Below are 15,824 nucleotides of genomic sequence, written 5' to 3'. Positions count from 1 at the left end.
TCTCCCAATTATTTTTTCTTGATTTGAACTTTCTCCCATCTGTCACTCAAACCCATACTCTCCTAAATCTAATTGTCACTTTCCTTGGGTATTTCCTGTCTTCCACACTTTCCCCCTTTTTCTTCACACAATCAAATTTTTTCTTTTTTTTGTCTTTTTTTACTTTTTTCACCTTATGCAGTACTGTTTCTGGTTCTGTCTTCCCATGCATACCTGGCAAAAATCTGTCCTCTTGTCTTCCGAATCCTTCATTCACCATTCCTTTCCCCCCCATGTCCTGTAATTAATCAGTTCATGCCACCTTCTCCCCAGTTCACTAGTCTATTCAGTTCTCAACATCCTTTCCCCAGTCCCTCCCTTCACAGCCTCTACTCCAACTAATCAATTCAGCTTTCACACACTTCCTAAGTACATTAAATTATCCATCCTCTTCATTAATTACCTGATTCATAAAGTACCACTGAATGCTGTCTGCTTCATTGTAAAAAATGGAATCAAATATGAGAGTTCACCACAGTGCTTCTATTCATTTTTGCTGAGAAGAGGAAAGAAAGATACTTCTATGCAAGTTAAAGAAGAATACAGATTATTAAGTTTTATTAAGAAAGTGTAGTCCATACACTGGCGGTCATACAAAGTCCATTTTCATGGAAGCAGATAATATTCTTGGGCTATGAGGTTAGAACCTGATGATTTTGCTCCTTTTCCCATAAAGGATGGAAATATAAAATAATGAAAAAATGTTCCCTTACAGATAATATATGAGCGCTAGATAATAGTTTTAGGTAGAAGCAGCTGCACCTTCAACATCTGATGAGGATTAAAAGTGCTTATCAGAATGAAATATTTTAGGAGTATAATTCACACTCCAGTTTTGGATAATTGAATGTCTTGATGCAATGACAGGTAGGAAACTAATCTAGGCAAGGAGCATAACTGAGGAGTCCACCAAAACTGACAGAAAATTAAAATGCTATTACTCTATAATGCTTTGGATATGGGCTTGGTAGGTGGTGTGTGTAATGAAATTGAGTTTAATTTACACTTCTATAAAATTAGTAAAATAGAAGAGACTAGAAGTATTAGTCAGAAATGATGTCTGTACTTTAAAAACATCATGCACTGATTATTTATTTGTCACTAGGTTAAAGATTACACTTTCAAAATGATTTAGGTACTTGGGAGCTTAAGTTCTATTGACTTCCGAGATAAAATGTTTAAAAACATCCTTACACCCATAGGCATAAGTCCATTGTCAAAAGCAATTTAGACACTCGCAGTAGTCCAAGTCCTGTTGTTCCAGTGAAATGTAGATGCCCAAAACTTTGCCTGCCGCCTTGTATTCCCTTGAGAGCCTATGAAGACAGTAGAGAAACTTGAATAGATGATAACATTAATGTTACACTTTTGTTCTAAAGAAATTAGCTGTTTGTAGAATTGGTGGCCAAGAATTGATCCAGTAATTGACCTTACTTTTATTTTAGTTTACATTTATTTAAGCATTTAAATTTCTAAAGAAACTAATTGGATAGGATACCTTAATGAAAAGTTGTTCTGTGCCTTGCTAAGCTGAAAACCAAATTTCAATGACCTTATCTTGTTTTGCAGATCAACAGTACAAGCAAGTTAAATGTTATAGCTTAAGGGTTATTGTGCTTACTAGATGAAAACTATGTTTATTAAAGGAGACATTTTATTTTTATTTAAGGTCTATCTTTCTATATTTGCCTGTACCAAAATTTGAAATTCATGAGGACTTCACAGCAATATGTTGTCTGAGCAACAGCATGTAACATTTCTACTCATCCCCTATCACAAAATTCAGGAAACTGGAAATTTTAATAATCTGTCTAACCACTAATCAGCAAAACCATTAATTTGTCTAATAAAATATATTTAGGCCATGCATGCTAGGTTAGTGAGAATAATCTGCTCACAATGGAATACCCCATTAGCCTACCAGCAGATGATAGCTATGAAGAAGCAGTAGCTTCACTTCAGGTTTTCCCTGAACCTTTAAAAATGGAAGTCGTTGAAGTTTTGGTCTGTGACTCTAGTTAATGATGGTAGTGTCTGAAACAAGATGCTGATAAAAACAGTTTTATTTTTTTAAAAATACTGTTTCTTAAGGAGGGCGTCTTGTGCCATTATTGGTCCATTTTGGTTGCTTCCAAAGCAGAGGAGACAGCAAGTCTCAAAATGAAGCAAACTTTAAAATTAGGTTGTTAGATTTCCTTTGTCAAACATAAATTGTATATGTGCATGTGTGGCTGCTTGCCACAAGCTCTCTGCATTCAGTTACTTATACATTTCTGAAGGAATTTTCTTTTGGGCTGAAATTACCTAAGCTTGGCCTCCACAATGATATGATGATGATGATGATGATTTATGTGAGTAGTTTGAGTTGGGTGAGGTTGAACAGAAAAGGTTATGTATTTCTTTAAAACATTTTAATCCTACACTTTTAGTGGTTGTTGGAGAAAAATGGCTTCTCCCTTTGTCAGGAATCCTAGAAAGGATCCTAGAAAGATCAAGTAGTCATATTTAGTCTTCTCCTCCTGAGCTCACCTCTGTGATAGGAGGAGTTAAAAAGGGAGAAATTTCAGCTTTTATAAATGCTGCTAGTAGAGAGGAGAAGAACATGTCAGAAAAAGGTACCATTCCTCTAATTCAGTACAATCAAGTAGATAAAGACTGGACTCAGGGAATTGAAATTAGGTCTCCCTGCTCTGACATGGGCCTGCTGAATAACTGTGGACAAATCTGACTTCCTTGGTAAAGTGCTTTCAAGATTAAGGGTAAGAGCTAAGTGATGTTACTAACAGCTCCCTGCCTGGGTTCAGATTAGGTGGTTTGGTTTCATCCCTGTAGCTACTGCAGAGGTGAACTGAGAGCCTTGTCCTGATCCCTCCAGCAGGCTTCAGTTAAATCCTTTACATTGGGGAATTAATTTTAGTTGTTTGTTTACAGAACCAAGAGTTGGCTACATCAAAGACCATTCTGTGTATCTCTTCTTTTCAGATACAGTTATCACAATATTTCCATGCTGGAATACAAAGTAATTTCAAGGAGGGGGCACATTTTGCTCTCTTTATATTTTCTTTTTAGAGCTCAGCTTCTGTGTTCTTCCTTTGTTTCACCTTACTCTCACTCCTCCCTTTCTCTCTCACTGTTCATTTTGGCAAGAGAAAGAGGAACAGCTGCAATAAGCTATCAAGACCCAGAATTTTCATTTTCAGTGAACGTTGTTAATATGGAAAACTGTATCCATTTGTTAAATAAACACTCACTGTTTTCAGTACTTCTTGCTGGTATAAACCACAACTTGAGAGAAGTACACTTGAGTGTAGTCCTGCTTTGTATTTGCCTGGGTCTAACCCAGTCACTGACCACCTGTTTTGTCCCAGTCTCCTCTTTTTAATGACTTAAACTAGCTGTGAGGTCCCTGGGACCATCCCATAGGTAGTTCCAGTACTTCAAAACCCCATTAGAAGAGGTGGGATAAAGTCAGTCAAAGAAAGTGTTTGCCCCTTTCTGACTTTCATTTGTTAGGGTTGATCCAGTCCATGGGGTCAGTTTTATTGACAAGGGATGTTGAAAAATGTTATCAGTTAACCTGTATCCACTCTGTAAAGTTAACTTTTACTCTCAAAAACTTTAAAAGCCTACAAGCCCTAAGAATATAAGAGAGACTGACTTGCTCCTTACCAGGAGCAGATCCAGGGGTGCAGTCATAGACTGCTTTGATTCCCGATCCACTGCAAGTTTAAAACAAACTGCACAGCAGGGACAGCCTCATCTCTATTTAGGTGGAGATGTGGGAGTCAGTTAACTTCATGACTCGTTATTATCTACTTGGTTTCTGCTAATCTCTTCATACCATAGGTGTTAGCAACCCTTGATCTTACTTTAATCAAGCTAGCACAGTTATCTGATGTCTACTCCTGGTAATATTTCTTTGCTCACCCCCCAGCGCATCCATTAAAGGTGTGCTGCTGCCTAGGGATCTGCATTGGTGGCTTTGTTCCTTGGGAATTTGAGCCTCCAAATCAGGAGCAGGGCCAAAAACAGACTGAGTTGTGCAGTGGTGAAGGAGAAATAGGAAGGAGTTGCAAAGATGAGGTGAAGAGGTAAGTTACTGTATTTACCCTATGCTAGGTTATTTAGATGACGGAGGCTGTAGTAGGCTGAACCAGGAGTGCAGCCAGAGCAACAAAAAGCTAGGCATGGATGAATGTGTGTGGATGGTTGCCCCAAATAGCGGTGCTGCCACCAGCTGAAGCAAGTCCTGCCATGACTGTTTCTAGTGGGTTTTACGGAATTGAGAGAGGTCCCACACAATCTATTGGTTCAAATTAGTACGCTGGTGGGGGTGAGGTTGAGCCTTGTGTGTTCTCACAATGACCACGATTTTGATTCCTTTTAAGATATTTATTAAAACTCCTTACTATGCATATAACACTGCTTAGCTTTAAGAAGTACCACAAACATTAAAAACACAATAACTACATATATCAGAAGCAATGCTCCAACTGCACTTCCTTCTCAAACAATGCTATAAGAATTAGTATTGCAAAAACAGTTACAATTACAACTAAAGGTTAAATTTGAATCACTGCTATTATTTCTCATGCTGTACTTACAATCCTAGAATTCCGAGAAGACAAACACCTAAATATGGTTTCATTCCTCAGTAGCACGGTTCAATGGGCTGGCCTCAGCAGTGATAGGAACAAGTCCCCTTCCTTCAGTCACGCTCGGGTGCTCCGTGGCTTCAGCGTGAATGGGGATTCTTGTTCACAGAGAGGGTGGTTCAGGTGATCAGTCTGATCCGGCCTACACTAGTGATTCTTCCTTCAGTGTTCTGCAAGTGAGGTTACCTCCAAATTGGGGCTGTAGGTTACAGTTTTTATTGGGTGAGTTGCCGTCTTGGGCCCCTCCTACCCAAACCTGTCACTAATCCCAAATTTGGGCTCAGATCTTACTCAACAGGTTTTTTGCTAGGTGGTCAGTTTGTCTTCCGCAATGAAATTTGTCCGCTGACTATTTAGTTTATCTTAAATTTTGCTTTGGGAGATTTTCCATACCATTGCGGTGACCTTTCTTTTACAACCCCCTTTCAAAAGACTCCTAGGGTTTGCTCTCTCGGAATGTTTGCTTAAGGGTCGTTTTTCTTGTCCTTAGGTTAACTTGTTAAAGGCCTCTAGAGATAAGATCGAGGAGCCAAGACTTTAAGCATGTTCATTGCAAGGCCAAACAAAACAAGCAGCGAACCTAGATAAGAAGATGAACCTTGCCATTTGTCTAAACTGTCTAATGGGCAGCTATTACAAGCATTCAAACTATTACATTCAGTATGACAATGACCTCAGCTGTTTGCTGCTATGGGCATGCGGTGAAGAAGGGGAGCAGTGAGGATGCAGTTACAGTTCAGCCCTCACCTGCCTCATGGTTGCAGGCTGTGAGGAGTGAGGGGAAACTGTTTAGGAGAGGTTTTGAGTGGAAAAGGATGGGGTCATGGGCACCAAGGGGCTTTTGGGGGAGAGGGCCTATGGGGAAGAGGGGTATGGGGTAAGAAGGGGCTGGGGAGGCATGAATAAGAGACAGGGTTTGGGGTTGAGAGGTGTGGTGGGGTCTGTAGTAGTGAAACGTGTTATGGGAAGGATTAGGAGCAAGAGGGTGTGTGGATGACGGGGGGCACTGAGTTCTGAATGTTCAGAGGGGAATGGGAGGGCTCTGTGGGGTGTTAGGGCCACGGTCAGGAATCAGAGGGTCTGGGACACGATGGGGATGAGCGTGCAGGGTGCATTGGATTCATGAGGCAATGAGGGGGATTGTGGGGTCTTGTGAGGTTGGGCTGAGCATAGGATAGTGGGGGACAGTGTGAAGCCATGGGGCATTGAGGTGGCAAGGGCAATACATAAAGGGCAGTTAGGGGCCATTGTTGAGTGTCTGTCTTGGTAGAAAACAGATTTAAGGTGGCACAAATTCAGAGCAGATAGACATCATTACCCTTTATTGCGGCACATGACAGAAAAAATTGTGGTACAACAAAAGGTAGTAATAGACCCTGCCACTTTATTGCTGCAGACGTCTAGTACCTTGTGGCACTTCCCCTGCTTACCTAGCCCCCCGGGGCTGGCTGGCTGGGGAAAACAGTGATTTCCCTAGTGCTTTGTTCCTTGTGCCATGGGTTTGGGACTGTAGGGAAAAGTGGTTCACTGCTTAGCCAGCCCCATGGCTGGGTGGAGGAAATCCTAGTTTCCCCTGCTGCCCCAGACCCATAGCATGGGTCTAGGGCAGTGGGGCAAGTGAGGAGATCATATGAGGAGCTTCCACCATGAAGGGTGGGACAAGGGGTGACTTGTTTCTCCCAGTGAAGTGAATCAGTTATGTGGCACATCATGGCACAGCTGAATCGTTCCACTAGACAATGTCTATTTCTGGCCTCTATGACCAGGCTGAAGAGTAACAGCTGTATCCCTATCCAGCTTTGGGTGCCTGTCCCACCCTGGACTTGGTAGTCTGCACCCCACAGTTTCAGTTATAAAATTAATAATATATCTCTAGCCCCCTAGCATATTATTAAAGCTTCTAGTTCCTTTTTAATCGGAGAAAAATAGGCGTTGTGTTATAAGTTGATGCACCACACCACCTGCACCCCCTTTTTAAAATACTGTGGCCAGTCATTGCAAATAAGCACTTTTATGGGTGAAATGCTTCTGTATTTGAGTGCCTTGCAGTTTTTAAATGCAGTCTCATTGAACATCCTGAAAAGCTCATTCTTTTACTTTGACATCTGAACATGCAGGTAGGAAAATTCTACAGGAAAGTGAGGAATTAAGGGCTTCTTGAGCTTTTGAGTGTCCTGGTTTACTGACAGTGGATTGAATAGAGAATTGCTCTGGTAAAGTTAAGTTATGTTTGGATATGAAAGTAGTTGTGTACTGTCAAATGCGTTAGATCCAGTGGCTGGGCACTTTCTAGCAGTGAGGCTCAACCCTTTCGCCCAGTGGGCTGGATGGGCAGTACCTGGTCTGTTTGTGAACATGACTGATGGAACCAATCCAGCACCCGAGGACAGCAGAGTGAGGCCTCATCCAGCTGCAGGGAGCGGGGCGGGAGCAGAAGCAGCCTGACCCTGATCCAGCTGTGTGGGTAGAGGGGACTTGACCTGGCCTCATCTGGGGGAAGGGGCATGGCCTGTCCCAATCCAACCACATGGTAAAAGGTATGCTTGACTTGACCCCAGCCCAGCCCTGCAGTGGGAGGGGGAACACAGCCTAGCTGCTCAAGGGGAAGAGAGCATGGCCTGGCCCCAGCCCAGCCATGTGAGAGGAAGAGAGCATGGCTGAGCCCTGACATGTCACAGGGAGCTTGGAAATTTGGTAGCAGGGAGGGGTGGCAGAATTAATTGCTACTGCCCCCTCTCTGCCAATTTTCCTGACCTGGGGGGAGCTTCCTGGGCTGGATACCAGAGCTCCATGGGCTGGATTTAGCCCATGGGCTGGGGGTTAAGCATCCCTTCTTTATAGTTTTTTATAAAAATGGAAGTGAATACAAATTTGTAAATGTTTAGAAAGTTCTAGAAAGCATCTCCTTTAGGAGACCAGTCTAAAATAGATTTCTCTGTTACATCTTTCTGTGCTGCAGCCTAGGAAAGTCCTCACAGAACAGACTGGTAGAAGAGATACTTGAAGCTCCTGGTGACAGTACTAGTAGTATTTGTCCTAGAAAGGACATAATGTACTATTTAGGCAATTGTTCTATTAGTTTGCGACATTCTGGAATGTCAAAAATGTTATTGAGCAGATAAGCAAGGTTAAGGATATTCTTCCCCATGGGTAAGTTAATGGAGTTTGCATTTAGATCCTAAAGTTAAAATGAGCACACTGATTTGACTAGATGGATGTGGAATAGCCTGCAGTATCTGTCACAACGTTTCCTTAAGTGTGGCAACTCTAATAAAAGTAATGCTGATCTATCTTTTAATCATTTTTCTGTACCCTTGTTTCCAGAAGAGCATGGCCTCTTTAGTATTGTAGCAATTCTGTGGGTGATATTACATGTTACACTTAGACCATACTAAATCTGTGGAATGTTAATCAGTGTTAAAATTAGAGCATGCTCTGAACAGTTGCACATTAAGGTTTAATACCATTTCTTGCCTGCATAGCTCTGACTTGCCATTAGAGGACTGGTGAGCAGGGTGTGCCTAGGTGTCAGGACACCTGAGCCCTATCCCTGGTTTGGGGGTGGGGGAGAGGCAGCTGGGAGCAGAGCATCCTGGGATGCTGGAGGACTATAATGTTTTCATTTTACCTCTGGAGCAGCCTGGAAGTTAGCCTAACATGAGCTAGGTAGCATGACCCAGAGTTAACCCTCACCTGAAATGGCATAACTTTGAGATGCTCAGAGGGCATGTAGCATGAGTTAACAGTCTGTGATGGGCAGATGCTCATGTTTTAAACGCACCTAGTATTGTCAAGTGTAACATAGAACTTCACCCTATGTATAAAATAAATGAGTTGGAAGGGTGTATTTTTTAGTAGGTGCTTTTCTGAGAACGTGTGTGTACTGTTGTTGCTTTTTGAGCAAATTTGAAGTTTTTGCTAAAATACGGCTTTCAGCGTGTTGCAGATTTTCATGCCAGATTTCACTTATTAACCTTAAAATGATTTTGGCATATACTCCTGTGATTTTTATATTGGTTAATGAGGTCTGATTTTGTGTTTGTTGTTGTATTACTTCCTGTAGCCCTATTTATCTGAGAAATAGGGAACACTGTTGTGTTCCCTACCCCTACCCACATTTCCCTGCCAAGAGTTGTGTTCCCTACCCCTACACACATTTCCCTGCCAAGAGTATTGGGAATACTTACTCTCTGGTGATTCCTGATTAATTCTTGTAGGCGAGGATGGTCCTGCCTCAAGGCAATTGAAGCATAAAACAAGAGAAAAATCTGGAGATACAGCATATGGGCTTGTAGCACAAGTAGCCCATCGACAGTAGTTAGTGGCATGATCAGAGTTGACTAGCTGTCTAATTGTGAGGATTTCTGTAGCAAAGATGGTGTTTAGGAAGATCAGTAAGGCAGCTTTTTATAGATGTTTTTAGGGCGTTTTTGTAATGGTTCATAATGTTTTTTTAAAAAAATGTTTAAATACCATATCTAGTTTGTGGAGCATACCTGAAACTTTAGAACATAAACTATGTGTGCGTTTGCTCCTACATTTTGTTCAGACCTTTTCCCATGTATAGAAGCTAATCTTTGTGGTTTAAATGGATCAAATTCTGCACTGATAAACTATTATCCACTCACACTCTTCACAAGTATGTTTTGTTTTCAGGGTCTGTAATAGTTTGGCTTCATTTCATGCTAAACACAGTAAATAAAGTGTTTCAATAATGTTCTATCTGTTCAGGGTGCTATAGGGTACTGCACAATACTAGGTATGTTAGGTATGCAAGCATTAGTGCACTTTTTCATAAAGACAAGAAAAATCCCAAAGTGATTTTTTCACTGAAATTTCCAGAAAGTGTGGGGAAGCATATTTCCTAACCAACTATATAATTGAGTATTACACACTATTAAATTGCACGCTGAAATTCAAATACGCAGGTGTCTGGACAAGAAAGCTAAAACATAATCTGAGATTAACAGTTCTTTCCATTTAAGGCACAAATTGTCTGATCAAGAGCTCAGTTCATAGGAATCTTCCTTTGAGCTTTAAAAAGGCCTGGAAGTCAATAAGGTCTACATCTAACACAGGTGCCTAGCGTACTACTTATATTGTTCTCCCTTTTCCATCCTAAGAAATACCCCTATCATTCATTGGTTTACAAAAAATAGGCCTTTTCTGACTCAGCCCATGAATCTGGCATTCTTTTACACACACTCCAATAGGAGCAGTGCTCCCATTCTAGCCTCAGATCTAGGTGGTTTAGAAGAAGTTAGTGCCATTTTCAGATTCAAGACACCCCTCAGACTCAAAATTATCTCTCAAAAAATGTCTGCTTTTAGCTTTCACTTGTTTTTCTGACTATGGAAAATAATAAAGCATTTTTTCTGTTGTAAAGATCTCAGACTACAACAAGTTAAATAATATTTTTGAATCTATGGATTTCTATTTGAAGTCTATGGGTTTATCTTGTGAATCATGTGTAGGTGTTTGCATACTTAACACACCTAACATTGTGCAGCACCCTGAAAAGGAATTTATGGCACCCCGGGTGTGTTTTAATAGACACAATTGAACTAGCCTACCATGCCCAAAGGATGTTTGATTTGCATAATTTCAGGAAGCAATTTCACTTGGGAATCCCAGTATCAAAGAGACACCTAATTTAGGGATGCTGTTAAGTGCCAAAGCGTGGGACAGAAGTGAGATTTGTTTGGCACACCCACTTAAGTGTTTCCTATGGCCAATTTACGTTCTTCTCTACTCAGTATGCTGGCTATTGTGAATCTCATTCTGAAATGCATAATTCTTCCCATGCACTGTATAGGGAACTCCAGTGTCTAATTTGGGCTTGAGCATTTTGCTTCTGGAACCAGAAGCCTAAAAGTTGGCATGGGAGCATGAAGCATTCTGTGCCTACTTATGGGAACCTGGCTCTTGACAATCTCCAAGCCCAGTTAAAGCATTGAATTTCTTTCTCTGTATTTTTATATGGAAAGGCTTATGCACCTAGGATTGTAATTCAGTATTTAGCATCCTGAGTAGGCAATGTTTAAACCAGCCAATAGAAACTGGCAAAATCCCTCCTTTCTCCTGGATTCTGGTGCCTCCTTGGAGCCCTGAATTAGGTAACTATGTGAGTCTGGGATTCCAGAACATCTACCTAGACTTAAGAGTCTGAAATTTCCCTTTGTGTACAGGCAGCTGGCCTACTCTTCTCTTTCAACACGAGACAAGATGTTTTTTGGAGGGGGTGCATCTTTTATTGGAGGATATGTTGGACAAGATTTCAGGTACAAAGTGAGAACTGAAGAAGGGCACTGTCACAGGATGGGGGTCCCCAGGGATGGCCATGATGCCCCTAGGGCTCTGTGACCATGCCAGTCTTGCCCAACAGGCACCCTTTTCCTCACCTGCCACATCTTGCTGGTAATTATAATATAGGAAGACTGCCCTCAAGTTTGTTCCTGGACACAGTCTTGATGGACCCCACTGAACGCTGTGGGTGCTTTGGACCCCTTTTGGGTCCCACTTAAAATGGTTGCCTCACGGGGCACCCTTAGCTTTATGGGCTAGGTGCGTGGCTCCAAAACTACCCCTTTACCATGCCCCAAGCCTCTCAGATGGTATTTACACATTGTCTCTCTGAGGCCCTGCTATCACTCAGCCTCCTGTCATCACTGGGCTCTCTGCAGCCCTGTCTCAGTGCCCACACTGGTGCTGGCGTCTGCTTGCCCCCTTAGTCGCCACACTCCTGGCAATGGGGTCGCCACACTGTAGTGGGCCCCCCAGTGAGGTCTCCTCCTTCCCTAATAGCCTCAGCCCAACCCACCAGTCTATCAGCAGTAACCAAAATATGAGCCCCTGGGCTATAACATAATATAAGCAGTTTAGAGAGTGCTCTGTCCCTTTAAAAGAGTCACACTTCCCCCCAGCACTAAATGCCTTGTAGGCCAGGGTACTGGAGCCCCTTAATCCTGCCAGAAGCAAAACAGGCAGTCAAGCAGCTCTGGTTAGTTTTCTCCCTGAGAGCTCCTTCCCCCTTGGCTGCTGACCGAGAACTGACCCTCGAGGCCCAGCCCTGGGGCCTATATGTACCCAGGGCCCTACTCTTCCTGTCAGCTGACTGGGTGCGGGTGCAGGCTAATTCCCTCATTAGCTTGCAGCCACAGTAACCTGCACCTGTGGGGTTCCTGCCTGGCTGGTAGGGCCCGCTCCCTAGGCAGTTTCTGCCCTTAAAGGAGCTGGCACCTTAGTGCCCTGCGACAGGCACTTTGTTCTGGAAAACTTGTTCAACATCTCTCCCAGATGTACATGTGGTCCAATAAAAGATATCACAAAAAACTGTACCATTTGTACATGTCCAGGACCATCACAGCTACAGCAAAGCTCCTTTCTCTTTAAAGACATTGGTGGTTATAGTGGTGCTGCTGTTAACATTTATACTACTATGCATAATATACTAGTTAGAAAGCACTAGCCCAGGATGTGGGAGACCTGAGTTACAGGTCCTGCTCAGATGGAGAGATTTCAAGACCACATCTCCCATCTCACAACAGATTGTCCTGATCACCAGGCTATTGGCCAGGGGTCGGCAACCCCTGACATGCGTGTCAAAGATGTCATGCAAAGCCATTTTGCTTGGCATGCCACAACCAGCCCCGGCTCCAGGTAGCTGCTGCCAGCGACGGAGCCCAGGCTGCTCCCAGAAGGGTTTGCAGTGTCCCAGCTGCCTGCTGGGAGCAGCCTGAGCTCCCGGCTGGCAGCAGCTCCCCAGAGCTGGGAGGCTCCAAACAGCTGTGCCGGGCTCCAGCATCAGCTCAGCACCAGCGTGTGCACCATGCATCAGAGCAGGCGGTGGGGGAGGGGCCTGAAGCAGCGCAGCCCTGGTCTCTCCCCCACTTCCAGCACAGAGGTGATAGCAGGGTTCTGGAGCCTGGCGCAGCTATTTGTAGCCAGCCCAGGCTCTGGGCAGCTGCAGCAAGCAGCAGGCAGGCTGCAAACAGCTGCACTGGGCTGTACAGCTCTGGCATCAGGTCCATGCTGGCGGCAACTGCATGGGCACCTCGGGGCAGGCTGCGCTGCCCCACTGTCAGTAGGCCTGGGGGGCAGGGGCTTTGGGTGGGTGGCAGGGGTGGGGGTTAGGGACTTTGGGTGAAGGGCAAGGGGCACAAGCAGGCTATCCTGCCATGTACCCCTTGCCCTCATTTTGTTTTTCTGCCATGCCGGCACTCCGGCACCTTCCGAGAGAGTGTTTTTCGGCACTCTGGGTTTTTTTCCATGGGTTTTTTGACTCCTGGATTATCTCCGAGGAACCAAATGTCTATGCACGTCTGAACACACCCTGTCAGTCACTATCCATAGTCCAAAGCTAGTGTTAATGAGGGCCTCAACTCACTGTCAGTCATCATCACCTTTCTGTGTTATTGAACACCATTTGCAGCCACTTTCTTTGAGAGTAACTGAGAGTAGTGATTGTCAGCCGTGGGAGCACTTTATCTTTAATCCTTCAGTGAAGAGTGATTTCTGTAAAGCTATTAATTTCATATCTTTAACCACTCTTGTTTCATGTACTCAGCAAAATCTGACCTTGTGAGCTGCAGTGAAGTGCATGAAGTAGATTCTTCAGGCAACCTCTTTTATAGCCTCTCTTTTGTATGAGTGTCCTGATTCACAACTGAGACAGCAAAAAGAAAGAACATGGATAGAAAAAAAAGAGTAGGGATAAAATAGCTGCATTTTTCATTGTCTAACTACAGTTGTTATAGTGCTAGGGGCACAGCACAGACAACTTTGTTGTTCTTTGTGGGGTTTTTAAATTGATCTGGAAAGGTAGACAGATATATTGTGTCTTAATAGAGCAGGAAAAGAGCTGAATTTTCCATTTTGCAAAAAATTCTGCTGTTTGGAATTTTGCTTTTGTTCTAAATTGAAAAAGAATACAATTTTCACCCTCTCAGCTAAGTGAATTCTGAAAAAAATAATTTAGGGTCAAATAAGAAATTTTATTAACAAAACATTTTTTTCCAAATTTGGCCTTTAAAGCTTATTAGATTATTTTGGTAAACAAAGAACAACAACAAACCCAGAAAAAAGATGAGAAATTTAAATGAACAAATGAAAATGTCAAAATGCATCAGTAGACAAGGTTCTTTGGGTAAATCTGATATCTTTTATTAGACCAACTCAAATAGTTGGAAAAATTCTTCTTTGCAAGCTTTCAGGTATAAATACCCTTCATCAGGCTGAGGAAGCATCTGCAGAGCACAAACCAACTGCAGATGTGTCAAGTAGAAATTCATATTGTGAGAAAAACATTCTGACCTGCTATGGTTTTTCCAAGTTCTTTGTAACAGAAAAAAAATGTTCTGTCATTTTTCTGTACTCAAAAAGCGGGCAAAAACTAAGAGTTGGCATTTTCTGAGGAAGACTTTGAGTTTTATGATGTGTGCCCTGAGACTAAAAAGGTTGAAAACCACTAGTCTAAATCACAGAATCATAGAACCAAAAGGGACCTGTAAGATTGTCAAGTCTGGTCCTTACCGTGGCTCTGCTCAGCTGCTCTCATCCTATCTAGTGATCATCCGCCATGGGCCCCACTCTATCTCCCAGCTCCATGCTGGGGGTCAGGCTCGGGGTCCACTGGAGGGTCTGCCAGGGTCCTTGACTCACGAGGACACAATGGGCTTCCACTCATGCATCTCACTCTGGAGCCGGGCTCAACTGCTCCGGAGCCGGGTCCAACTCAGTTACAAGTGTAAATCTGGTAACTTCACTGGAATTTTGTTTGCTTGATTGTGTATCTAGAAACCTACTGAAGTTTTTCAAACAGTAATCTATTTGAAACTTTGCACATTGCATTCAAGCCTCTACTAATTACTTCAACTTTTTAATATTTGAATTATAACTTGATACTTCCATAATTCAAAAGAGTTATGAATAGATATGTCCAGTTATACAAAAGATGCTAGTCTCAGATGTCTTGCTGTTGGACACTGTAAGTAAATTTGAGATTTGGACCTTTATTTATGGCTATGGTTGTATTTGCTCCCCAGGTAATATCTCTTTGGCTGCATTATTTTGAATTGCTTTCTGAAAACCTAACTCAGTATATGTATGACCCTGTATATAATAGACACTTTAAACCATTTCTGGCTTTATACGCAATATAGTTAGCCTAATCATTATGTGACTAGTTAAAAAATCTTATTCCATAATATTTTTTTTTTCCTTTCAGAAAATATACTTTGATGCTTAATAATATATTTGCAGTCATAGCTGCACTGTTGATGGGATTCTCTTCCCTAGCGGGATCATTTGAAATGCTTATATTGGGCCGTATTATAATGGGAATTGATGCAGGTAAGCTTTATACTTTGCAGTTCATACATGTGTAGTTCATGCTGTGAATAATCTGCTGTTTTATGTATTAAGGAATAATTTGCATGAATGGTCACTCTGATTTCAGTGGGACTAATCAGAATGAATTAGGATGGCAAAATCTGATAATTATTGAAGAAGACTAAATGGAAATAAATTATGAGAGCATCTCTTTTTTACCCTTTTGTACAGGTTGTCTGTCTTCACAAAATACTTCTCTAGGAGTACGTGGTCTGTTACACCTGCTTACTATTTTGCCATCAGGAGCTGTTGAATATCATATTGATACCAATGGGATTATACTGAAGGCTTAGTAAATTGCTATTCATTTGTAACAAATGGTTTCCAAGCTTTAAAATGCCTTATGGAACCATTGCTTCCATCAGAATAATTTAAAATGCCCAATAGATTCTCACAGTCTTTTTGTGCATCTAAAAATACCTAACAGAAGGTGACGAAAGACCCTTTTATGCAGTGAAAAATATTTTTACCTTCTCAATGGATTTCTGATTGTGGAATATTTTAGAATATATGTGCTTTGACTTTTAAATAACTAAACCCATCTTTTTCAAAGCATTGACTGTCTTATATTTAAGAGCTAATTAGAATAGTTTGAGGACCTGTGTGTCATTCACATATAATTATTTACAGACTGCAAATTTCTGAGCATGCTGGCTGGTGATTTTAACACTAACCTGCCAAGCTCATTACTCTAATTTCAGTCAGAAATTTTTATTTCCTCACTTTTTTTAAATACAGTTC

At 42.1% G+C, this 15,824-nt stretch overlaps 1 protein-coding gene across 3 annotated transcripts in view; it reads left to right on the top strand.

Annotated features, from left to right (window-relative positions):
• SLC2A9 (solute carrier family 2 member 9) overlaps positions 1–15,824 on the top strand; it is a 211,408-nt gene that overhangs the window by 44,118 nt on the left and 151,466 nt on the right. For all 3 annotated transcript variants that reach the window (XM_019479664.2, XM_019479681.2, XM_019479686.2), the window contains one exon: positions 14,920–15,044. In XM_019479664.2, coding sequence (XP_019335209.1) covers positions 14,920–15,044 — 125 coding nt within the window. The remainder of the gene's footprint in view (positions 1–14,919; positions 15,045–15,824) is intronic.

This window comes from Alligator mississippiensis, chromosome 2 (genome assembly GCF_030867095.1).
Source record: "Alligator mississippiensis isolate rAllMis1 chromosome 2, rAllMis1, whole genome shotgun sequence".
NCBI lineage: Eukaryota > Metazoa > Chordata > Crocodylia > Alligatoridae > Alligator > Alligator mississippiensis.
The sequence above is the reverse complement of the archived record's forward strand: the minus strand, read 5'-3'. Positions and strand labels throughout refer to the sequence as shown.